General features: G+C 36.6%; 1 protein-coding gene across 12 annotated transcripts in view; it reads left to right on the top strand.

Annotated features, from left to right (window-relative positions):
- Positions 1-26,278, top strand: part of LOC133570237 (guanine nucleotide-binding protein subunit alpha-12-like) — a 71,769-nt gene that overhangs the window by 26,468 nt on the left and 19,023 nt on the right. For all 12 annotated transcript variants that reach the window (XR_012051236.1, XR_012051229.1, XR_012051238.1 and 9 more), the window contains exon 2: positions 105-323. Coding sequence is in view for 1 of the 12 variants with exons in the window: in XM_061923045.2 (XP_061779029.2) it covers positions 105-323 (219 nt within the window). In the remaining 11 variants the exon portion in view is untranslated. The remainder of the gene's footprint in view (positions 1-104; positions 324-26,278) is intronic.

Raw genomic sequence — 26,278 nt, 5'->3', positions numbered from 1 at the left:
TGTACCTATCATTCTGCCATGCTAGCCCCTGATTGTGCCTGGCGTGTGTGTGTGTGTGTGTGTGTGTGTATGTGTGTGTGTGTGTGTGTGTGTGTCCTCTGCAGGGCATGCGCGTGCTGGTGGACGCCCGGGACAAGCTGGGCATCAGCTGGCAGAGCTGCGAGAACGAGAAGCAAGGCATGCTGGTGATGTCGTGGGAGGGACGAGTGGGCGGCGCCGGGGTGGAGCCCGGCGAGTTCCAGCTGTACGTGATGGCGCTGAGCGCACTGTGGGCCGACGCCAGCGTACAACAAGCCTACGCGCGGCGCTCCGAGTTCCAGCTGGTGAGTAGAGCGGCGCTCGGCCATCACGTAACCGTTTAGCCCCGAGCTCAAATAACGTTGCAATACGGGACGTATTCTCCATCCGAAGTACGAACCCTAAAAAGAGAATACAATAATTTGCAAATCTTTTTCAACTTATATTCAATTGCATACCTGCCAACTACTCCGGTTTTCCCGTAATTAGTACGGTTTTCATCAACCTATTCCGGGTTACGGTTGCAGTGATAAAAAATACGGTTTTTCATTAATTAAAAAAATAATAATTTTTTGAAAAGTTTTATTCACGAAATCGCGTAACAACAATGACAATCGACACTGCTTCCCGTAACTTCCTATCGAGCCATTCCGAATGCCATGCGCGAGGCTATTTATAGCACCGCTGCCAAGCACGAGGCCATTGTTTCCAAACGAGCGAACGATCATGGAATCAGCCGGAGAAAAATCGCAAACGAGTCTTAAACCGAAAAGAAAACTGCAGTCATTCCGTGAAGAATATTCAAAAGCCTATCCGGGAATAATTACCGTATTTTCCGCACCATAAGGCGCCCTGGGTTAAAAGCCGCGCCTTCAATGAACGGCATATTTCAAAACTTTGTCCACCTATAAGCCGCCCCGTGTTGTAAGCCGCATCTAACTGCGCTAAAGGAATGTCAAAAAAACAGTCAGATAGGTCAGTCAAACTTTAATAATATATTAAAAACCAGCGTTCTAACAACTCTGTTCACTCCCAAAATGTACGCAAATGTGCAATCACAAACATACGTATATCAACATGGACAGAGCTGCGTGAAAAAAGCCACCCGGCCTCTTCGCGTAAACTTAAACTTACCTTAACCACTCGCTCATCTTTTCTTCATCCATCCCTTCGAGTTAGCTTTTATGATGACGCCGGCTGGAAAGGTCTCTTTTGGCAAGGTCTTCCTTTTGAATATCACCATGGGTGGAAGTTTCTGGCCATTAGCATGGCAAGCTAGAACCACAGTGAAGGATGACTTCTCATTCCCTGTGGTGCGAATATTCACCGTACGTGCTCCCGTTGTATCCACAGTGCGGTTCACAGGAATATCAGTTGCTGTGAAATAGTAATCCGTGTGCGGATGGAGAGATTGCGTCTTTTCATGAACCGGATCCTTGTCGCTTTGTAGGAGCCATTTTGTGGTCTTTACAGATGTAAACACACAAAGGAAATGAAACGTACGGTATATCCGCGCGCTTTTTCTTCTTCTACGCGGGCGGGTGGTTGCTTACAGTAGAAGAAGAAGCGCTTCCTGTTCTATGGGGGCGGGTGCTTACCTTGGCGGTTGCTTGCGTAGAAGAAGAAGCGCTTCCTGTTCTACCGGGAAAAAAGATGGCGGCTGTTTACCGAAGTTGCGAGACCTAAACTTTATGAAAATGAATCTTAATATTAATCCATATATAAAGCGCACCGGTTTAAAAGGCGCACTGTCAGCTTTTGAGTAAATTTGTGGTTTTTAGGTGCGGCTAATGGTGCGGAAAATACGGTATCCGTTCCAAAAAGGGTGAAAACTACGCGAATTGCACTTTGTGCAGACAAGATTTTTCGATCGGACACGGAGGAATTAGCGATGTAAAAGACCACGTTGGGACAAAAAAACACAAGTCTAATGCCGTTGCTAATGCCGTTGCCGTTGGATTTTAGCCACAAAAAGGTAATGACACCAATGTTATCTATTGGAATTGTTTAGTACTGTTATACTGTTAAAAGTGTTTATACTATTTATGCTTTCAAGTCCAAGTTGAAGAAATCTTGTTAAATGTTGACAGCATAACTACCAAAATACAGAAGTATGTCCTTAATATTTTTGCAGTGCTATTTCTGTTGAAAAGTTCAAATGATTACATTAGAGATGTGATGTGCCACTTTTCAAGTGTCTGATGGCTTAAATTCATTTTCATGAATTTTTCATATTTTGAATTCTTTTGAAAGGCTTACAAAAAAACTACATTTGAATTGTAATTCCATGCTATTGACAGGACTATTAATTTTAATGAAGTTAGCTTACCATGTTTACAGTATGATAATTGTGATAGAAATGTGAATTTTAGGCACAGAATATTTTTTACAATTGAACAAGGCAGTAGATTATACAAGCTTGGACAGAAAGTTAATAATGACACCAATTTTTTTTTTTATGGAATTGTTTAGTACTGTTTTACCATTTGTTTACTGTAAAAAGTGTTTATACTGTTTATACTTTCAATTAACAAATTGAAGTCTTGTGAAAGGTTGACAGGATAACTGGCATTAACTGTCAAAATAATTTCAAACTATTGAAGTTAGCTTACAGAATAAACATGTCAATCAACCCATATGATTTTTGCTGTAATATTTTTGTTTTGAAAAGTCACTGTGACTGATAGAAAAGTGATGGTTTTAGCAACATTTTAACCTGTCTGAATGCTAATAATCATTTTGCGTCAGGGGGCGAAGCCTGAACCCCCCACCAGGACTTTGTCCTGGACCTACCGGGGCCTGCGGCCCCTGGACCCTGGCTACTAGGTTTTTCTGATTTCAAAAGTTGGCAGGTATGCAATTGAATAGACTGCAAAGACAAGATACTTAACGTTCGAACTGGTTAACTTTGTTATTTTTTGCAAATATTAGCTCATTTGGAATTTGATGCCTGCAACATGTTTCAAAAAAGTTGGCACAAGTGGCAAAAAAGAGTGAGAAAGTTGAGGAATGATCATCAAAGACTTATTTGGAACATCCCACAGGTGTGAAGGCTAATTGGGAACAGGTGGGTGCCATGATTGGGTATAAAAGCAGTAGAGATGCGCGGTTTGCGGGCACAACCGCGGAGTCCGCGGATTATCCGCGGATCGGGCGGATGAAATAAAAAAAAATTCGATTTTATCCGCGGGTCGGGTCGGGTCGGGTCGGGCGGTTGAAATAAAAAAAAATTAGATTTTAAATAGATTCAGGCGGGTGGCAGTTAAACCAATTGGGAAATATATATACATAGTTAAATGTTGTTACCCACATCCAAAAAACGAGCAGGCACCTGCAGCATATGCCACAACAGAAGAAGAAAAAAAAAAAGAGATGGCAACGCCGGCAGCAAACGTGGTACGCGACAAACTAAAAAAGGGAATACTAAAGACCAGGGGAAAAAAAGGCCAGAAAAGTTCAGCGTGGACTCGTTTTTATGAGGTTGTAAATCAGGATGATAGTAATGCTGGCTACGTGATTTGCAAGAGCTGCGACGCTGTTTATGTCTACGACAGTCACAAAACCGGGACATCTAACATGGTGCATCACATTTGTGCAAAACCCCGAACCTCCACAAACACCCTGAGCATGAGCAGTTTCGTCCGCCGTGATCCCAGAAGAGTGCCACAGGATGTTAAAACAAGATAGAACGCAGCTGCCTGCAGCAGTTTGAGTGGCGCGAGCGCGCTTGGAGGTGCGCTCAGCGCGGCTCCCAGATGATTGCGCACTGGTGTGCGCCTGAGCCGTGACAGCGTGGCACGCATTGAATGTCTCTGCTACATTGGATCAGTCTCCTTTCTTTAACAGGCAAAAGCTTTATAACCTCACTAATGCCTTGCATCGTCTATATTAGATATATAACAACGGGCGGATGGCGGGCGGGTGCGGTTTTGATTAAATGTTAGTTCGGGTGGATGGCGGATGGTTGACGACTTTTGTGATGCGGTTGCGGATAAAATAATTGCCTATCCGCGCATCTCTAATACATATATTTACATATACCGTATTTTTCGGACTATAAGTGGCAGTTTTTTTCATAGTTTGGCCGGGGGTGCGACTTATACTCAGGAGCGACTTATGTGTGAAATGATGAACACATTATAATATTATTGATCTCATTGACGTAAGAGACTAGACGTATAAGATTTCATGGGATTTAGCGATTAGGAGTGACAGATTGTTTGGTAAACGTATAGCATGTTCTATATGTTATAGTTATTTGAATGACTCTTACCAGAATATGTTACGTTAACATACCAGTTGGTTATGTATGCCTCATATAACGTACACTTATTCAGCCTGTTGTTCACTATTCTTTATTTATTAGGGCCCGCATGGCCCATTGTATAAGGACTCCCAAAGGGAGTCCTTATGCAATGGGACATAAGGACCTATTGAATTTGTAAGGTTTTATTCTTTATTCTTTATTCTTCCGCCGCCACATTAAACTGTAATTTGACCCACTTAACATGCTTCAAAACTCACCATATTTGACCCACACATCAGGACCTGCGAAAATTGCCTTTTTTAAAAAAAACGAATCACAAAACTCAAAATTGCGCTCTAGCGCCCCCTAGGAAGAAAAAAAAAACTAGACTGCCTGTAACTCCCACTAGGAAGGTCGGAGAGACATGAAACAAAAACCTCTATGTAGGTCTGACTTAGACCTACATTTCATAATAGTACATTCTCGGGCTAAAATCAACAGGAAGTTGGCAATTCCCCCTTCAAGACAAAAAAGTACTAAAAACAGTCACTTTTGCCTCTTTGAGCTGTAATTTGACCCCCTTAACATGCTTCAAAACTCACCAAACTGAACACACACATCAGGACTGGCAAAAATTGTGATCTAATAAAAAAACCTAACCCCAAATCTCAAAATTGTGCTCTAGCGCAATTTTTTAATAAAACGCACAAAAAACTGCTGCTCAGATGAAAAAACTGACAAAACGCAAAAATCAACAGGAAGTTTGCTATTCCCCCTTCAAAACAACATTTTTGTAAAAAACGGTCACCTTTCTTCAAAATCTATCTCCTCTGAGCGCGTTTGTCGTTTCGGCTTCAAACTAACACAGGAGAGAGATTAAACCCTTGTGTATAAAATAACAGAACAGCGTTTTAATACCTGCTCCGGTTTTGATTTTATGACCCTTCAAAGACCCGCTGCGCTGATGCTGCTGTGCTGCTGTTTTTTTAAGATGGCTGCTTGGGGCGGCATGGCGTAGTGGGTAGAGCAACCGTGCCAGAAACCTGAGGGTTGCAGGTTCGCTCCCCGCCTCTTACCATCCAAAAATCGCTGCCGTTGTGTCCTTGGGCGGGACACTTCACCCTTTGCCCCCGGTGCCACTCACACCGGTGAATTGAATGATGAATGATAGGTGGTGGTCGGAGGGGCCGTTGGCGCAAATTGCAGCCACGCTTCCGTCAGTCTACCCCAGGGCAGCTGTGGCTATGAAAGTAGCTTACCACCACCAGGTGTGAATGAATGATGGGTTCTACATGTAAAGCGACTTTGGGTACTTAGAAAAGCGCTATATAAATCCCAGGTATTATTATTATTATTATTAAAAGCAGGAAGCACCAGTGTGCCTACACAATGCAGACAAGGTAGGTACACTAGACAAAAGTATTGGGACATTTATGACTACCACCGGACAAAAGTATTGGGACACTTAGGCCGAAAACTGGACAAAAGTATTGGGACACTTAGGCCGAAAACTGGACAAAAGTATTGGGACACTTGGGACTACAACTTGACAAAAGTATTGGGACACTTAGGACTACAACTTGCCAAAAGTATTGGGACACTTGGGATTAAAACTGGACAAAAGTATTGGGACACTTAGGACTAGCACCTGCCAAATACGCGGGCCCGACCAACGCTGCTTGCAGCTTTAATTTTAAATTGCCTTTCAAATGTCTATTCTTGCTGTTGGCTTTTATCAAATACATTTCCCCAAAAAATGCGACTTATACTCCGGTGCGACTTATATATGTTTTTTTCCTTCTTTATTGTGCATTTTCGTCCGGTGCGACTTATACTCCGGAGCGACTTATAGTCCGAAAAATACGGTATGTACATATACTGTATACACATATACATACACACATATATATAAATACTATAAAATGTGTATTAAATATAAAATAGAATAATAAGTTGTGAATAAAAAGTACAGTATGTATGTTACAAACCAAGGCAGAAAGTCATGTTATTGCACAATGTTCCTGTGCCCCTCCCCGTCTTCCCTCCTTCTCTAATGGCACGGGTAACAAAGGAGTTTTTGAGTCTGCAGCCTGTCACTGAGTAGACTTTCCTGCACACTGATGGTATCCTGCATGGAGTGGCTAGTATCATCTGTGACGGCCAGCAGCTCCTTCAGAGATTGTCTCCCTGCAACCGTCACCATGGAGTCCAGCTCCGTGCCAATTACAGAACCGTGTCGGCTCGTCCAGCCTGGAGGAGTCACTCTTGAAAGTGCTGCCCCATACCTCCCCCAGCATACCACGGTGTAGAATGTTACACTGGCAAGATGTGAGGGACCTTTGATGTGGTTGAGGTCAGGGCTCCCAAGCATGTCTTCATGGACTTTGCACTCTGCTGGAACCCAAAAAAAAAAGGTCTTCCCCAAACGGTCCCCTCAAAGTTGGCACAGAAACGTCTTGGTAAGACGATCAATTCAGATGGAGGCCTCTCAAGGCTCCGAGGTGTGTCTCTATACGTTTAACCAGATGGCTTCTCCGCTCTTTTTCCCAAGAGCTCCCTCCAGACAGGAGAAAAAAATGAGACCTATAAAGATGCCATTTTGAAGCAAAAAAGGATGGTGTGAGTTGTAAGAGAGCTGGAGAAGCACTTTGCTCATCAAGTGTCAGGGCCAAGGGTCCCCTGTGATGGAGCAGGCAGATGTTGCCTGGGACTAAGAGCTTGTTTTTGCACTTTGTCGTTCCCCTGCTCAGGCTGCTGGTTTGTCTTTTGCATGACGCCTGAGCAAGGCACACACTGACCTTCTACCCGGTTACACATTTATCAGCCACTTAGTCACTTCCGTCTCGCCGTGGCCAACTCTACGTGCGCGAGACGTCATGTGGACAGCTTTATGTCAACCTGCCTTGTCTTATCTGGAGGCCCCGCCGTGATAAAGCCGGTATGCAGCACTGGGGCTCTGCAAAAGGTACAACGGGAACCAGACACAGAACCAACCATTGGCCGCTTTGCAGTATCAAGAAGAAAATGCTGAATGTACACTAGAGATGCGCGGTTTGCGGACACAACCGCGGAGTCCGCGGATTATCCGCGGGTCGGGCGGTTGAAATAAAAAAAAATTAGATTTTAAATAGATTCAGGCGGGTGGCAGTTAAACCAATTCGGAAATATATATACATACCGTATTTTCCGCACCATAAGCCGCCCTGGGTTAAAAGCCGCGCCTTCAATGAACGGCATATTTCAAAACTTTGTCCACCTATAAGCCGCCCCGTGTTATAAGCTGCATCTAACTGCGCTAAAGGAATGTCAAAAAAACAGTCGGATAGGTCAGTCAAACTTTAATAATATATTAAAAACCAGCGTGATGTGGGCGCGCATGGAGTCGTATATCAACATGGACGGAGCTGCGTGAAAAAAGCCACCCGGCCTCTTCGCGTAAACTTACCTTAACCACTCGCTCATCTTTTCTTCATCCATCCATCCCTTCGAGTTAGCTTTTATGATGACGCCGGCTGGAAAGGTCTCTTTTGGCAAGGTCTTCCTTTTGAATATCACCATGGGTGGAAGTTTCTGGCCATTAGCATGGCAAGCTAGAACCACAGTGAAGGATGACTTCTCATTCCCTGTGGTGCGAATATTCACCGTACGTGCTCCCGTTGTATCCACAGTGCGGTTCACAGGAATATCAAAAGTCAGTGGAACCTTGTCCATGTTGATAATGTTGATGGTTTTAAAGCAAGTTATCAATCTGTTAAAATAATCAAATGTGTAATCATACCACAAGGAGAGAGTGGACATTATTCCATGAAATTATGGAGAAGCTGCCGAATTGGTGTGCCCTGAGATGTTTAAAAAAATAATACCACTGGATTACATTTATTTAGCGCTTCACAGAGAACTGAGAAGCCATTATTCAATAACTCATGGACGGTGGTAAGTTACATTTGTAGCCACAGCTGCCCTGGGGTAGACGGACGGAAGCGTGGTTGTCAATTTGCGCCCAAACCTCTGCGACCACTTCATTAGTTATTCACTCTGCACTAGAGTCTTGTTGATTTGGACTGTTATGCCTTCACTGGAGCATGATACAGCAGAGGCCATGTTTTGACTTCTCTGCGGTCGCTCACACAACGCCATACGCCACAACTAATAAATAGATAAACAAACGTTACATTCTGCCTCCGCCCAGCCTCTCTCTCTCTCTCTCTCTCTCTCCCGCAGAGCTTCTTTTTTTCTGTCTGCTTTTCCCAGGCTCGGCTGAACCCGAGCCCCGGACAGACACCGCAGGGAGAGAAAGAAGGGAAAAGTCGGGGGGATGGGCAGAGCAGAGGACAGCAAACAGGGATTTTGTTGACTTGCGGGCCTCTGATAACTTTGATATGGCAGCCAAAATCCTTTGGTTGACACAAAGTAGGCAGCTGTTGCTTTATGTTGACTCTTAATAATACAGCTTTGACTTCTTAATGTGCCGCGCGTGAGTGTGTAGTGTGTGTGTGTGTGTGTGTGTGTGTGTGTGTGTGTGTGTGTGTGTGTGTGTGTGTGCGTGTGCGTGTGCGTGTGTGCGTGTGCGTGTGTGTGTGTGTGTGTTCTTGTATTTCTAGCCTTCTTGAGACATGAAGAAGGAAAAGTATCTTCCATATGAGGAGGTGTGAACAAGTGATGACATAAATCATGGTCCCAATAACATTGCATCTAATAGACCAGGGGTCCTCATTACGTCGATCGCGATCTACCGGTCGATCTCGGAGGGTGTGTCAGTCGATCACCAGCCAGGCATTAAAAAAATAGTCCTAAAAATGAGCAATCATAAATCTTCACTATGACGTCACTTTCGTCACTTGATTGACATTCACGGCACCCGAGGGTCTTCTGAGACGACGCTGGCTGCTGCCAGCTCATTAAAATTACCGACTGGAAGGCGAGAAACACTTTATTTCAACAGACTCTGGCGCCGTACCTGTCGTCAAAACTCCAAAGACCGACTGCACAGTTGCACAGTTGCGCTAACAAAATAAGAGTCTCAGAAAGCTGGCGTGCACAAGCTAGCAAGCTACAGAGTTTGCCGACAATGTATTTCTTGTAAAGTGTATACAAAGGAGTACGGAAGCTGGACAAATAAGATGCCAAAAACCAACCACTTTCATGTGGTATTGGACAGAAAGGAGGACTTTTTTTCTCCTCCATTCGAAAATGCGGACATTATCATCACCACTGTCTGATTCCAATCAATGCAAGTCATCACAATCAGGTAATACACCAACTTATATTCTTGTCTTCATGAAAGAAAGGAATCTATATGTGTTAAACATGCTTGTATTATCTTTAAACACCTTTAACTTGTTACCAATATTAACTATATGTGTTAAACATGCTTGTATTTTCTTTAAACACCTTTAAGTTGTTAACAATATTAACTATATGTATTAAACATTCTTGTATTATCATTAAACACCTTTAATTTTTTAACAATATTAACTATATGTGTTAAACATGCTTGCATTATCATTAAACACCTTTAACTTGTTAACAATATTAACTATATGTATTAAACATTCTTGTATTATCATTAAACACCTTTAATTTTTTAACAATATTAACTATGTGTTAAACATGCTTGTATTATCATTAAACACCTTTAACTTGTTAACAATATTAACTATATGTATTGAACATGCTTGTATTATCATTAAACACCTTTAATTTTTTAACAATATTAACTATATGTGTTAAACATGCTTGCATTATCATTAAACACCTTTAACTTGTTAACAAAAACATATATTTCATAAATAAGTAAATGTAAATGATATATATGAATGAGGTAGATCCCCACGACTTGATCAATTGAAAAGTAGCTCACCTGCAGAAAAAGTGTGAGCACCCCTGTAATAGACAATGTCTCATTTGCACCCCTGCTGGTCAAAATGAGGGTGGTCCCAAAAAGGAGGGATTTTTCACATTGACTGTGTGTCGCTTTTAAAAGTGCTCCCCCTCTGGTCAACATATGTAATAACAAGTGTGTGTAAGAAGTTGAAATGCGCCCCCTTTGGCCAAAATTTTTTTTTTTTTAAATAAGTAAATATGTATATAGAGACGTACTGTAATAACAACGTAAATAATGAAGATTTAAAACCAATTACAAACTAAAGATTAAAAAAAAAAAAAAAAACTAAAAGCAGTCTTTTTCTTACAATGTGTCGAATTTCTTCTTATAAAATTGGGAAGAAATTCTCATATTCTTTCTGTTTCTGTAATATTGCAATATTTTCTTGTAAAATTATTACTTTTTTATGTAAAGTTATACATTTTTTATGCAAAATGGTGACATTTGTCATCAAATTCTGACTTTAATCACAATATTGCCAATTTTTTGTTGTCCTTGTAAAATAGTGACTTTTTTGGAGTAAAATGATGTCTTTTGTCATCATTTTGCCAAGTAAAATTCTGATTATTATTATAATGTTGCCAAAAATTTGTAAGCTTTCTTATAAAATTGTGACTTTTGTCGAGTAAAATGACGACTCTTTTCATAAAATTGCCAAAATGTTGAGCTTTTCTTGTAAAATTGCGACTGTTATTGAGTAAAATTCCAACTTTTATCATAACATTGCACAAATGTTCAGTTTTTCTTGTAAAATTTGGACTTGAGTTGAGTAAAATGACGACTTTTATTATAATACTGCCAAAATTGTAAGTTTTTCTTGTGAAATTGTGACTTTTTTCTTGCGAAATTCCAACTAATTTTTCACATCAAGCTTTTTAATATTTGCATAGTATGTATATATTATTAATGTTGTAAATAAACTACTTTATATATCTAGAAAGGGTGGGCCTAAAGAGGGAGGCATTTTCCTCAGGTCTCAAGAAGGTAACAAATACAAGAATGTGGTGTGTGTGTGTGTGTGTGTGTGTGTGTGTTCTTGTATTTCTACCCTTCTTGAGACATGAAGAAGGAAAAGTATCTTCCATATGAGGAGGTGTGAACAAGTGATGACATAAATCATGGTCCCAATAACATTGCATCTAATAGACAATGTCTCATTTGCACCCCTGCTGGTCAAAATGAGGGTGGTCCCAAAAAGGAGGGATTTTTCACATTGACTGTGTGTCGCTTTTAAAAGTGCTCCCCCTCTGGTCAACATATGAAATAACAAGTGTGTGGAAGAAATTGAAATGCGCCCCCTTTGGCCAAAATTAATTTAAAAAAAATATGTATATAGAGACATACTGTAATAACTTGAAGTAAATCATGAAAATTAAAAAACAATTACAAACAAAAGATAAACATTTTAAAAAATGAACTAAAAGCAGTCTTTTTTTTACAATGTGTCGACTTATTTGGGGAAAATGTTCTCATATTCTTTCTGTTTTTGTAATACTGCAATATTTTCTCGTAAAATTATTACTTTTTTATGTAAATGTATACATTTTTAATGCAAAATGGTGACATTTGTCATCAAATTCTGACTGTTGTCACAATATTGCCAATTTTTTTGTTGTCCTTGTAAAATAGTGACTTTTTTTGGAGTAAAATTCCGATTATTATTGTAATATTGCCAAAATTTGTAAGTTTTCTTATAAAATTGTGACTTTTGTCGAGTAAAATGACGACTCTTTTCATAAAATTGCCAAAATGTTGAGCTTTTCTTGTAAAATTGCGACTGTTATTGAGTAAAATTCCAACTTTTATCATAACATTGCACAAATGTTCAATTTTTCTTGTAAAACTTGTACTTGCGTTGAGTAAAAATACGACTTTTATTATAATACTGCCAAAATTCTAAGTTTTTCTTGTGAAATTGTGACCTTTTTCTTGTGAAATTCCAACTCATTTTTCACAACAAGCTTTTTTATATGTGCATAGTATGTATATATTATTAATGTTGTAAATAAACTTCTTTATATATCTAGAAAGGGTGGGCCTAAAGAGGGAGGCATTTTTCTCAGGTCTCAAGAAGGTAACAAATACAAGAATGTGGTGTGTGTGTGTGTGTTTGTGTGTGTGTGTGTGTGTGTGTGTTCTTGTATTTCTACCCTTCTTGAGACATGAAGAAGGAAAAGTACCTTCCATATGAGGAGGTGTGAACAAGTGATGACATAAATCATGGTCCCAATAACATTGCATCTAATAGACAATGTCTCATTTGCACCCCTGCTGGTCAAAATGAGGGTGGTCCCAAAAAGGAGGGATTTTTCACATTGACTGTGTGTCGCTTTTAAAAGTGCTCCCCCTCTGGTCAACATATGAAATAACAAGTGTGTGTAAGAAATTGAAATGCGCCCCCTTTGGCCAAAATTAATTTAAAAAAATATGTATATAGAGACATACTGTAATAACTTGAAGTAAATAATGAAGATTAAAAACCATTACAAACAAAAGATAAACATTTTTAAAAATGAACTAAAAGCAGTCTTTTTCTTACAATGTGTCGACTTGTTTGGGGAAAATGTTCTCATATTCTTTGTGTTTCTGTAATATTGCAATATTTTCTCGTAAAATTATTACTTTTTTATCTAAAATTATAATTTTTTAATGCAAAATGGTGACATTTGTCATTAAATTCTGACTTTTATCGCAATATTGCCAATTTTTTTGTTGTCCTTGTAAAATACTGACTTTTTTTGGAGTAAAATTATGTCTTTTGTCATCATTTTGCCAAGTAAAATTCCGATTATTATTATAATGTTGCCAAAAATTTGTAAGCTTTCTTATAAAATTGTGACTTGTGTCGAGTAAAATGACGACTCTTTTCATAAAATTGCCAAAATGTTAAGCTTTTCTTGTAAAATTGCGACTGTTATTGAGTAAAATTCCAACATTTATCATAACATTGCACAAATGTTCAGTTTTTCTTGTAAAAATTACGACTTTTATTGCCAAAATTGTAAGTTTTTCTTGTGAAATTGTGACCTTTTTCTTGCGAAATTCCAACTAGTTTTTCACATCAAGCGTTTTAATATTTGCATAGTATGTCTCCAGCGCCCCCCGCGACCCCAAAGGGAATAAGCGGTAGAAAATGGATGGATGGATGGATGTATATATTATTAATGTTGTAAATAAACTACTTTATATATCTAGAAAGGGTGGGCCTAAAGAGGGAGGCATTTTCCTCAGGTCTCAAGAAGGTAACAAATACAAGAATGTGGTGTGTGTGTGTGTGTGTGTGTGTGTGTGTGTGTGTGTGTGTGTGTGTGTGTGTGTGTGTGTGTGTGTGTGTGTGTGTGTGTGTGTGTGTGTGTATTCTTGTATTTCTACCTTTCTTGAGACATGAAGAAGGAAAAGTACCTTCCATATGAGGAGGTGTGAACAAGTGTTGACATAAATCATGGTCCCAATAACATTGCATCTAATAGACAATGTCTCATTTGCACCCCTGCTGGTCAAAATAAGGGTGGTCCCAAAAAGGAGGGATTTTTCACATTGACTGTGTGTCGCTTTTAAAAGTGCTCCCCCTCTGGTCAACATATGAAATAACAAGTGTGTGTAAGAAGTTGAAATGCGCCCCCTTTGGCCAAAATTAATTTAAAAAAATATGTATATAGAGACATACTGTAATAACTTGAAGTAAATAATGAAGATTAAAAACCAATTACAAACAAAAGATAAAAAAATGTAAAATTAACTAAAAGCAGTCTTTTTTTTACAATGTGTCGACTTGTTTGGGGAAAATGTTCTCATATTCTTTCTGTTTCTGTAATATTGCAATATTTTCTCGTAAAATTATTACTTTTTTATCTAAAATTATAATTTTTTAATGCAAAATGGTGACATTTGTCTTCAAATTCTGACTTTAATCACAATATTGCCAATTTTTTTGGGTTGTCCTTGTAAAATGGTTAACTTTTTTAGAGTAAAATTATGACTTTTGTCATCATTTTGCCAAGTAAAATTCCGATTGTTAATGTAATATTGCCAAAATTTGTAAGTTTTCTTATAAAATTGTGACTTTTGTCGAGTAAAATGACGACTCTTTTCATAAAATTGCCAAAATGTTGAGCTTTTCTTGTAAAATTGCGACTGTTATTGAGTAAAATTCCAACTTTTATCATAACATTGCACAAATGTTCAGTTTTTCTTGTAAAACTTGTACTTGCGTTGAGTAAAAATACGACTTTTATTATAATACTGCCAAAATTCTAAGTTTTTCTTGTGAAATTGTGACCTTTTTCTTGTGAAATTCCAACTCATTTTTCACAACAAGCTTTTTTCATATTTGCATAGTATGTATATATTATTAATGTTGTAAATACACTTCTTTATATATCTAGAAAGGGTGGGCCTAAAGAGGGAGGCGTTTTTCTCAGGTCTCAAGAAGGTAACACATACAAGTGTGTGTGTGTGTGTGTGTGTGTGTGTGTGTGTGTGTGTGTGTGTGTGTGTGTGTGTGTGTGTGTGTGTGTGTGTGTGTGTCTACAGTACAAAGGCTGTAAACGCTCACACACACACTTCATAATGGTTTACTGCTGCAGTGTCACTGTATCCTGTCCCCGCCGACATGAGGCACAGATTTAAACAAACAAGAGGAGAAAGACTCAGTGGGAAAAGTGGACGGTAACCAAACTCCACCGCGCAGATTTGCTGCCTGTCTTGCTTTCTTTGCTCGGCTTTTGAAACCATTTTTCTCAGAAATAACGCAAATAGAATCAATATGTTCTCGGGACTCTTTTAATACAATAGAAAATACCCTGCAGTGACTGGTTATATAAGTCATTGCACAAACTATATTTATTACATGTTATTATGAATGTTACTGCATGACATATATACTTACATCATGTATATATTACATGTTATTATGAATGTTACTAGATACTACATATATACTTACATCATGTATATATTACATGTTATTATGAATGTTACTACATGACATATATACTTACATCATGTATATATTACATGTTATTATGAATGTTTCTACATGACATATATACTTACATCATGTATATATTACATGTTATTATGAATGTTACTACATGACATATATACTTACATCATGTATATATTACATGTTATTATGAATGTTACTACATGACATATATACTTACATCATGTATATATGACATGTTATTATGAATGTTACTGCATGACATATATACTTACATCATGTATATATTACATGTTATTATGAATGTTACTAGATACTACATATATACTTACATCATGTATATATTACATGTTATTATGAATGTTACTACATGACATATATACTTACATCATGTATATATTACATGTTATTATGAATGTTACTACATGACATATATACTTACATCATGTATATATGACATGTTATTATGAATGTTACTACATGACATACATACTTACATCATGTATATATTACATGTTATTATGAATGTTACTACATGACATATATACTTACATCATGTATATATTACATGTTATTATGAATGTTACTACATGACATATATACTTACATCATGTATATATTACATGTTATTATGAATGTTACTACATGACATATACACTTACATCATGTATATATTACATGTTATTATGAATGTTACTACATGATATATATACTTACATCATGTATATATTACATGTTGTTATGAATGTTACTACATGACATATATACTTACATCATGTATATATTACATGTTATTATGAATGTTACTACATGACATATATACTTACATCATGTATATATGTCATGTTATTATGAATGTTACTACATGACGTATATACTTACATCATGTATATATTACATGTTATTATGAATGTTACTAGATACTACAAATAAACTTACATCATGTATATATTACATGTTATTATGAATGTTACTACATGACATATATACTTACATCATGTATATATTACATGTTATTATGAATGTTACTAGATACTACAAATAAACTTACATCATGTATATATTACATGTTATTATGAATGTCACTACATGACATATATACTTACATCATGTATATATTACATGTTATTATGAATGTTACTACATGACTAGGGCTGCAGCTAACGATTATTTTTCTATCGATTAATCTATATATTATTTTTTCGATTAATCGGTTAATCTATAGATTATTTTTTTCGATTAATCTATAGATTATTTTTCCTTTTACCGATTTTTTTTTAATTTAAAATGAAGAGGAAAAAATAAAGGTAGGCCAGTTTTTTCAAAAGGCATGGCTTTTATTTACAAAAAAAAAAGTATGGCCACTCAGTCAACATTGACAACAACATGACAAAATATTCTGTAACAATGTAAACATTTAAAACTTTTAACATTTAACAAAATTAAAAGTAGCTTATTTGCTTTTTAATGTGCAAATATAAAAGTAAACATCCAGTGCAAATCTTAATATTCTGGAATAGTATAAGCATTTAAAAAGTAAAAGTATTGCTTATTTTGCTTTAAAATGTGCAAAAATAAAGATAAACATCCAATACAAAAAAGTGCAAAACGGTAATATTCTGTAACAAGTGTAAACATTTCAACAAAAGTAAAAGTATTGCTTATTTGCTAAAATGTGCAAAAATAAAGCTAAACATCCAATACAAAAAAGTGTACAGTGTAAACATTTCAACAAAAGTAAAAGTATTGCTTATTTTGCTTAATAACACAACAATGATAGTATGATTAAAGTGAAAGTTAATTGTTGGTTTGTACATAGTATATGTAACTGTTAATGTTGTAAAAGGTATTTGCACAACTAATTAACGTTAGCGTTTGTGACACGTCTTGTGCCGTGGGGTTCTTTCAGGACCGACAGACTGAACGCCAGACGGCTTTGCCAGGTTTACAATCTTTTAATTTTACACAAAGTCTTTTCTCTTCCAACTGCGCGGATCGCGCACCTGGGCACGATTGCGGCGTCGCTCCCGGCGCGCCCCACCTCGCCGCTCGCTCGCCGCCGCCGCCGCCGCCTCTCCACAGCGTTAAAGAGGAGCGCGTCTTTGTAAACACTGAACAGGCACGCCAAACGCGCCTCTCAGAGCGAAACGGTGCTTTAGTTTATGAATTTACAACGCAGATACAAATGACACATTCATGTTTTTGTGTAATAATGACAACGTATACGCACGCGGACGATTGACTTGTTGATGGTGATGGCAAGAACGCTGTCGGGGGTTTTCTTTTCAAATGTTCGTTCATAGCCGTTGTGCTGCTATGATAGGCCATTTCCGCTCGACACAGTGTGCATACAACAACATTATTAGGCCGTTTATTGAAATACTCCGACACTTTTGACGACTTTTGGCGTGCTTTTTCCCCTCGCTCGCATCGTCTGCTTTGCGCTCCGCCATGACAGTAGTGTGACGTAAATATGCGACGCGCCGACGCACAAAAACGGCGTCGACGTATTTACGTAACCGATGACGTTGACTACGTCGACGCGTCGTTTCAGCCTTATTGTCATGTTAAAAAAAAAAAGATAATTCAAGGTGTGGCAGCTATGATATTGCTGTGGCGGTGTGCCTCCATCAGTTATATTAAAGGGGAAGTGCACTGTTTTTGCAATGATGCCTATCATTCACAATCATTATGAAAGACATGACGACGGATATATATTTTTAAATGAATTCTAACTATTCTAACTGGTTCTGTCCGAATGCAGCTGGGATAGGCTCCAGCACCCCCTGCGATCCCAAGAGGGACAAGCGGTAGAAAAATGGATGGATGGAAATAAAATGGGAAGTCCTCTATTCCGCCCATAAAACCCAATAAAAAACAACCAAAAAGAACCGTCAATACTCCATTTACGTTTGGTGACTTGAATATTAACAAGTATTAGTGATATTGTTATTATAAGCGCTAACACAGACAAACTATTTATTAAAGTTAAAAGTTAAAGTACAAATGATAGTCACACACACACACACACACACACTCGGTGTGGTGAAATTATCCTCTGCATTTGTCCCATCCCCTTGTTCACGCCCTGGGAGGGGAGGGGAGCAGTGAGCAGCAGCGGTGGCCGCGCTGGGGTATATCATTTTTGGTGATTTAACCCCCAATTCCAACCCTTGATACTGAGTGCCGAGCAGGGAGGTAATGGCTCCCATTTTTATAGTCTTTGGTATGACTCGGCCGGGGTTTGAACTCACAACTCGGGATGATTTTCGAAACCGGTTCTCCCGGTTGTTCGATAAAAAAAGAACCGATTCCATGGAAGTTATTATGAATGTTACTACATGACATATATACTTACATCATGTATATATTACATGTTATTATGAATGTTACTACATGACATATATACTTACATCATGTATATATTACATGTTATTATGAATGTTACTACATGACAAATATACTTACATCATGTATATATTACATGTTATTATGAATGTTACTAGATACTACATATATACTTACATCATGTATACATTACATGTTATTATGAATGTTATTAGATACTACATATATACTTACATCATGTATATATTACATGTTATTATGAATGTTACTAGATACTACATATATACTTACATCATGTATATATTACATGTTATTATGATTGTTACTAGATACTACATATATACTTACATCATGTATATATTACATGTTATTATGAATGTTACTACATGACATATATACTTACATCATGTATATATTACATGTTATTATGAATGTTACTACATGACATATATACTTACATCATGTATATATTACATGTTATCATGAATGTTACTACATTACATATATACTTACATCATGTATATATTACATGTTATTATGAATGTTACTACATGACATATATACTTACATCATGTATATATGACATGTTATTATGAATGTTACTACATGACATATATACTTACATCATGTATATATTACATGTTATTATGAATGTTACTACATGACATATATACTTACATCATGTATATATTACATGTTATTATGAATGTTACTACATGACATATATACTTACATCATGTATATATTACATGTTATTATGAATGTTACTACATTACATATATATACTTACATCATGTACATATTACATGTTATTATGAATGTTACTACATGACATATATACTTACATCATGTATATATTACATGTTATTATGAATGTTACTACATGACATACATACTTACATCATGTATATATTACATGTTATTATGAATGTTACTACATGACATATATACTTACATCATGTATATATTACATGTTATTATGAATGTTACTAGATACTGCATATATACTTACATCATGTATATATTACATGTTATTATGAATGTTACTACATGACATACATACTTACATCATGTATATATTACATGTTATTATGAATGTTACTACATGACATACATACTTACATCATGTATATATTACATGTTATTATGAATGTTACTACATGACATACATACTTACATCATGTATATATTACATGTTATTATGAATGTTACTACATGACATATATACTTACATCATGTATATATTGCATGTTATGAATGTTACTACATTACATATATACTTACATCATGTATATATTACATGTTATTATGAATGTTATTACATTACATATATACTTACATCATGTATATATTACATGTTATTATGAATGTTACTAGATACTACATATATACTTACATCATGTATATATTACATGTTATTATGAATGTTACTACATGACATATATACTTACATCATGTATATATTACATGTTATTATGAATGTTACTACATGACATACATACTTACATCATGTATATATGACATGTTATTATGAATGTTACTACATGACATATATACTTACATCATTTATATATTACATGTTATTATGAATGTTACTACATGACATATATACTTACATCATGTATATATTGCATGTTATTATGAATGTTACTACATGACATATATACTTACATCATGTATATATTACATGTTATTATGAATGTTACTAGATACTACATATATACTTACATCATGTATATATTACATGTTATTATGAATGTTACTAGATACTACATATATACTAACATCATGTATATATTACATGTTATTTTAAATGTTACTACATTACATATATACTTACTTCATGTATATATTACATGTTATTTTAAATGTTACTAGATACTACATATGTACTTACATCGTTTATAAAAAATCTTAATGGAGGTGTTTGGATGTTTTTTTAAGGGCTTTATAGGCAGAATAGAGCGACTCCTATAGGCTCCATTTTAAGAATACTTTCGATGGCATATATTTACTATTTAGAATGCAGTTCCCCTTTAATGTAACTGATGGTGCCGCACCACCACAACAATATCATAGCTGCCACCACAACAATATCATAGCCGCCACACCTTGGAAATAGTTGAGCATATTCAGGTGTTGACTGCAATAAAACTGCTAATCTGTGCCTTACGTGTGATGGACACACACACACACTCACACACAGCAGTATGTATTCTATCTGTAATTCTGCAGTAATAAACGCTGTTATAAACTTGATATTGTGAGTCATGAAGTGTGTGACCGGTCAGTAATCAGGATGTGGAATGATGGAAGTCAAAGTGAGGAGTCTGCAAGTGTCCCCTTCGTGTGGGAATTCCCCTCAGCCGACCAATCAGAGGCCGCGGCTTTGTGTGTTCTATTCGTGCGACATCTTAGGTCAGCAGCGGGGTCACGGGGTCGTGTTTCCCCCCCTCGGTTGTTGCTCAACATGTGCGGGCCGGCGCTGATGGAATTACAGTTGAATCAATCTGTCCTTTCAGCCGGACAGGAAGTCGGCCAATCTGCAGATTTTTGCAGCAAGAATAAGAGCTGTGTTGTTGTGTCTGTCGTGTGTGTGCGTGTGTGTGTGTGTGTGTGTGCGTGTGTGTGTGTGTGTGTGTGTGTGTGTGTGTGTGTGTGTGTGTGTGTGTTGTACGGCACAGCTGAAGTGACTTGGTTCTGTCTCGCTCCCTCCCCCATGTCTCTTGTATTTCTACCCTTCTTGAGACATGAAGAAGGAAAAGTATCTTCCATATGAGGAGGTGTGAACAAGTGATGACATAAATCATGGTCCCAATAACATTGCATCTAATAGACAATGTCTCATTTGCACCCCTGCTGGTCAAAATGAGGGTGGTCCCAAAAAGGAGGGATTTTTCACATTGACTGTGTGTCGCTTTTAAAAGTGCTCCCCCTCTGGTCAACATATGAAATAACAAGTGTGTGGAAGAAATTGAAATGCGCCCCCTTTGGCCAAAATTAATTAAAAAAATATGTATATAGAGACATACTGTAATAACTTGAAGTAAATAATGAAGATTAAAAACCATTACAAAGAAAAGATAAACATTTTTAAAAATGAACTAAAAGCAGTCTTTTTCTTACAATGTGTCGACTTATTTGGGGAAAATGTTCTCATATTCTTTCTGTTTCTGTAATATTGCAATATTTTCTCGTAAAATTATTACTTTTTTATCTAAAATTATAATTTTTTTAATGCAAAATGGTGACATTTGTCATTAAATTCTGACTTTAATCGCAATATTGCCAATTTTTTTTGTTGTCCTTGTAAAATGGTGACTTTTTTAGAGTAAAATGATGACTTTTGTCATCATTTTGCCAAGTAAAATTCCGATTGTTATTGTAATATTGCCAAAATTTGTAAGTTGTCTTATAAAATTGTGACTTTTGTCGAGTAAAGTGACGAGTCTTTTCATAAAATTGCCAAAATGTTGAGCTTTTCTTGTAAAATTGCGACTGTTATTGAGTAAAATTCCAACTTTTATCAGAACATTGCACAAATGTTCAGTTTTTCTTGTAAAATTTGGACTTGCGTTGAGTAAAATGACGACTTTTATTATAATACTGCCAAAATTGTAAGTTTTTCTTGTGAAATTGTGACATTTTTCTTGCGAAATTCCAACTAATTTTTCACATCAAGCTTTTTAATATTTGCATAGTATGTATATATTATTAATGTTGTAAATAAATTACTTTATATATCTAGAAAGGGTGGGCCTAAAGAGGGAGGCATTTTCCTCAGGTCTCAAGAAGGTAACAAATACAAGAATGTGGTGTGTGTGTGTGTGTGTGTGTGTGTGTGTGTGTGTGTGTGTGTGTGTGTGTGTGTTCTTGTATTTCTACCCTTCTTGAGACATGAAGAAGGAAAAGTATCTTCCATATGAGGAGGTGTGAACAAATGTGTGTCGCTTTTAAAAGTGCTCCCCCTCTGGTCAACATATGAAATAACAAGTGTGTGGAAGAAATTGAAATGCGCCCCCTTTGGCCAAAATTAATTAAAAAAATATGTATATAGAGACATACTGTAATAACTTGAAGTAAATAATGAAGATTAAAAACCAATTACAAACAAAAGATTAAAAAATGTAAAAATTAACTAAAAGCAGTCTTTTTCTTACAATGTGTCGACTTATTTGGGGAAAATGTTCTCATATTCTTTCTGTTTCTGTAATATTGCAATATTTTCTCGTAAAATTATTACTTTTTTATGTAAAGTTATACATTTTTTATACAAAATAGTGACATCTGTCATCAAATTCTGACTTTAATCACAATATTGACAATTTTTTTTGTTGTCCTTGTAAAATAGTGAACTTTTTTAGAGTAAAATTATGACTTTTGTCATCATTTTGCCAAGTAAAATTCCGATTATTATTGTAATATTGCCAAAATTTGTAAGTTTTCTTATATAATTGTGACTTTTGTTGAGTAAAATGACGACTCTTTTCATAAAATTGCCAAAATGTTGAGCTTTTCTTGTGTGTGTGTGCGTGTGCGTGTGCGTGTGCGTGTGTGTGTGTGTGTGTGTGTGTGTGTGTGTGTTGTACGGCACAGCTGAAGTGACTTGGTTCTGTCTCGCTCCCTCCCCCATGTCTCTGCTCACTCTTCACACACACACAGCTGTTTCCTGTCGAGTGTGTGTGTGTGTGTGTGTGTGTGTGTGTGTGTGTGTGTGTGTGTGTGTGTGTGTGTGTGTGTGTGTGTGTGTGTGTGTGTGTGTGTTGTGGAGCAAAAGGGACTCTTGAGATTTGTGTAGTTTCTAAAGAAAAGGATTTGTGTTGATGACTAGAACAATGTGTACAATAAGTGTAGTTGATGATAATGTTATGTTTGTTGATATTATTATTTATAGTAGAGATTTACCAATATGTTATTTTTTCTGGGCTGATACCAATTATTTCAACATGAATAGTACATGTCAGTAATCAGTTGGACAAGGCTTTAGGTCAGGGGTCCCCAAACTTTTTGACTCATGGGCCGCATTGGGTTAAAAAAAAAAAAAATATATATATATATACATTGTCTTTTTAATCCATTTTGACATTTAACATTGTCACGTTATCGATGGAAAAATTCATTTTTAGACAATATAATTTGCCTGAGCGGCTAGGAGACACCGAGAGTAACAAGCGGTAGAAAATGGATTAGAAAGGAAAGATTTAAAAAAATAAATAAATAAATAAAAATAAAAATTTAACTTGGGACTTCCCGTGAGCCGGATTTTGGATGCGTGGGGGCCGGATCCGGCCCGCGGGCCGTAGCATACCTGCCAACTACTCCGGTTTTCCCGTAATTAGTACGGTTTTCATCAACCTATTCCGGGTTACGGTTGCAGTGATAAAAAATACGTTTTTTTTTTTAAGTTTTATTCACGAAATCGCGTAACAACAATGACAATCGACACTGCTTCCCGTAACTTCCTATCAAGCCATTCCGAATGCCATGCGCGAGGCTATTTATAGCACCGCTGCCAAGCACGAGGCACCAGTTGCCATTGTTTCCAAACGAGCGAACGATCATGGAATCAGCCGGAGAAAAATCGCAAACGAGTCTTAAACCGAAAAGAAAACTGCAGTCATTCCGTGAAGAATATTCAAAAGCCTATCCGGGAATAATTATCCGTTCCAAAAAGGGTGAAAACTACGCGAATTGCAGACAAGATTTTTCGATCGGACACGGAGGAATTAGCCATGTAAAAGACCACGTTGGGACAAAAAAACACAAGTCTAATTGTAGTTCCATGCTAATGATGCTATTGAATTACATTTGAATGAAGTAAACTTATCATAAAGTTACCATATCATTTTTGCAGTATGATCAATCTGATAGAATACATTTGGATTTTAGCCACAAAAAGGTAATGACACCAATGTTATCTATTGGAATTGTTTAGTACTGTTATACTGTTAAAAGTGTTTATACTATTTATGCTTTCAAGTCCAAGTTGAAGAAATCTTGTTAAATGTTGACAGCATAACTACCAAAATACAGAAGTATGTCCTTAATATTTTTGCAGTGCTATTTCTGTTGAAAAGTTCAAATGATTACATTAGAGATGTGATGTGCCACTTTTCAAGTGTCTGATGGCTTAAATTAATTTTCATTCATTTTTCATATTTTGAATTCTTTTGAAAGGCTTGCAAAAAAAAACTACATTTGAATTGTAATTCCATGCTATTGACAGGACTATTAATTTTAATGAAGTTAGCTTACCATGTTTACAGTATGATAATTGTGATAGAAATGTGAATTTTAGGCACAGAATATTTTTTACAATTGAACAAGGCAGTAGATTATACAAGCTTGGACAGAAAGTTAATAATGACACCAATTTTTTTTTTAATGGAATGGTTTAGTACTGTTTTACCATTTGTTTACTGTAAAAAGTGTTTATACTTTCAATGAACAAATTGAAGTCTTGTGAAAGGTTGACAGGATAACTGGCATTAACTGTCAAAATAATTTCAAACTATTGAAGTTAGCTTACAGAATAAACATGTCAATCAACCCATATGATTTTTGCTGTAATATTTTTGTTTTGAAAAGTCACTGTGACTGATAGAAAAGTGATGGTTTTAGCAACATTTTAACCTGTCTGAATGCTAATAATCATTTTGCGTCGGGGGGGGGCGAACCTGAACCCCCCACCAGGACTTTGTCCTGGACCTACCGGGGCCTGCGGCCCCTGGACCCTGGCTACTAGGTTTTTCTGATTTCAAAAGTTGGCAGGTATGCCGTAGTTTGGGGACCCCTGCTTTAGGTTGTTTTTGTTTAAAAAAAAATAATTAAACATTTTAGGAAACGTCGGACCAGTAGTGACATAATGTTTTATGCAGCGCTAATGTTGATTGATTGATTGAAACTTTTATTAGTAGATTGCACAGTACAGTACATATTCCCTACAATTGACCACTAAATGGTAACACCCCAATAAGTTTTTACACTTGTTTAAGTCCACTTAAATTGATTCATGATACTATCATCATAATACAGTCATCACACAAGTTAATCATCAGAGTATATACATTTAATTATTTACATTATTTACAATCTGGGGTGTGGGATGTGGAGGAGGGGGTTAAGTTTGGTTGATATCATCACTTCAGTCATCAACAATTGTATCATCAGAGAAATGGACATTGAAACAGTGTAAGACTGACTTGGTAGGATATGTACAGCAAGTAGTGGACATAGAGCGAGAGAGAGATCAGAAAGTATAAGAATAAGAATAAGTATCTACATTTGATTATTTACAATCCGGGGAGGTGGGATGTGGAAGGGAGGGTGTTAGTTTAGGGTTGAAGTTGCCTGGAAGTGTTCTTTTAGTGCAGTTTTGAAGGAGGATAGAGATGTTGTGGTTAATTTAGCTCTAAAAACATGAGTGGATTTCACAAACACCTTTATTACCTGTGTCTAAGAGGAACATCAACATTTGTATTCCAACATGTAGAAAATCTCCTGGGAAAATTGGTGAAATTATGGGATTTTTCTACAACACAAAAACTCGCCGTCTACTCAATTATATACAATTTTGCTGCAGTTTATGGATTTAATACATTGTAAGGTTTTCTCCTGAGGAACCCTGAAATATTGTGAACATTGAAATAAAAACAATTCTGGGCTCCTTCACGGAGTTGATAGTTTTTTTTCAAGCTCATTTCTTCCTGCAAGTATGAGAATGTGTGAGCTGCTGCCTGCTCTACTTGACTTACCGTATTTTCCGCACCATAAGGCGCCCTGGGTTATAAGCCGCGCCTTCAATGAACGGCATATTTCAAAACTTTGTCCACCTATA

The sequence above is a fragment of the Nerophis lumbriciformis genome, linkage group LG27 (assembly GCF_033978685.3).
Source record: "Nerophis lumbriciformis linkage group LG27, RoL_Nlum_v2.1, whole genome shotgun sequence".
Taxonomy (NCBI): domain Eukaryota; kingdom Metazoa; phylum Chordata; class Actinopteri; order Syngnathiformes; family Syngnathidae; genus Nerophis; species Nerophis lumbriciformis.
The sequence above is the reverse complement of the archived record's forward strand: the minus strand, read 5'-3'. Positions and strand labels throughout refer to the sequence as shown.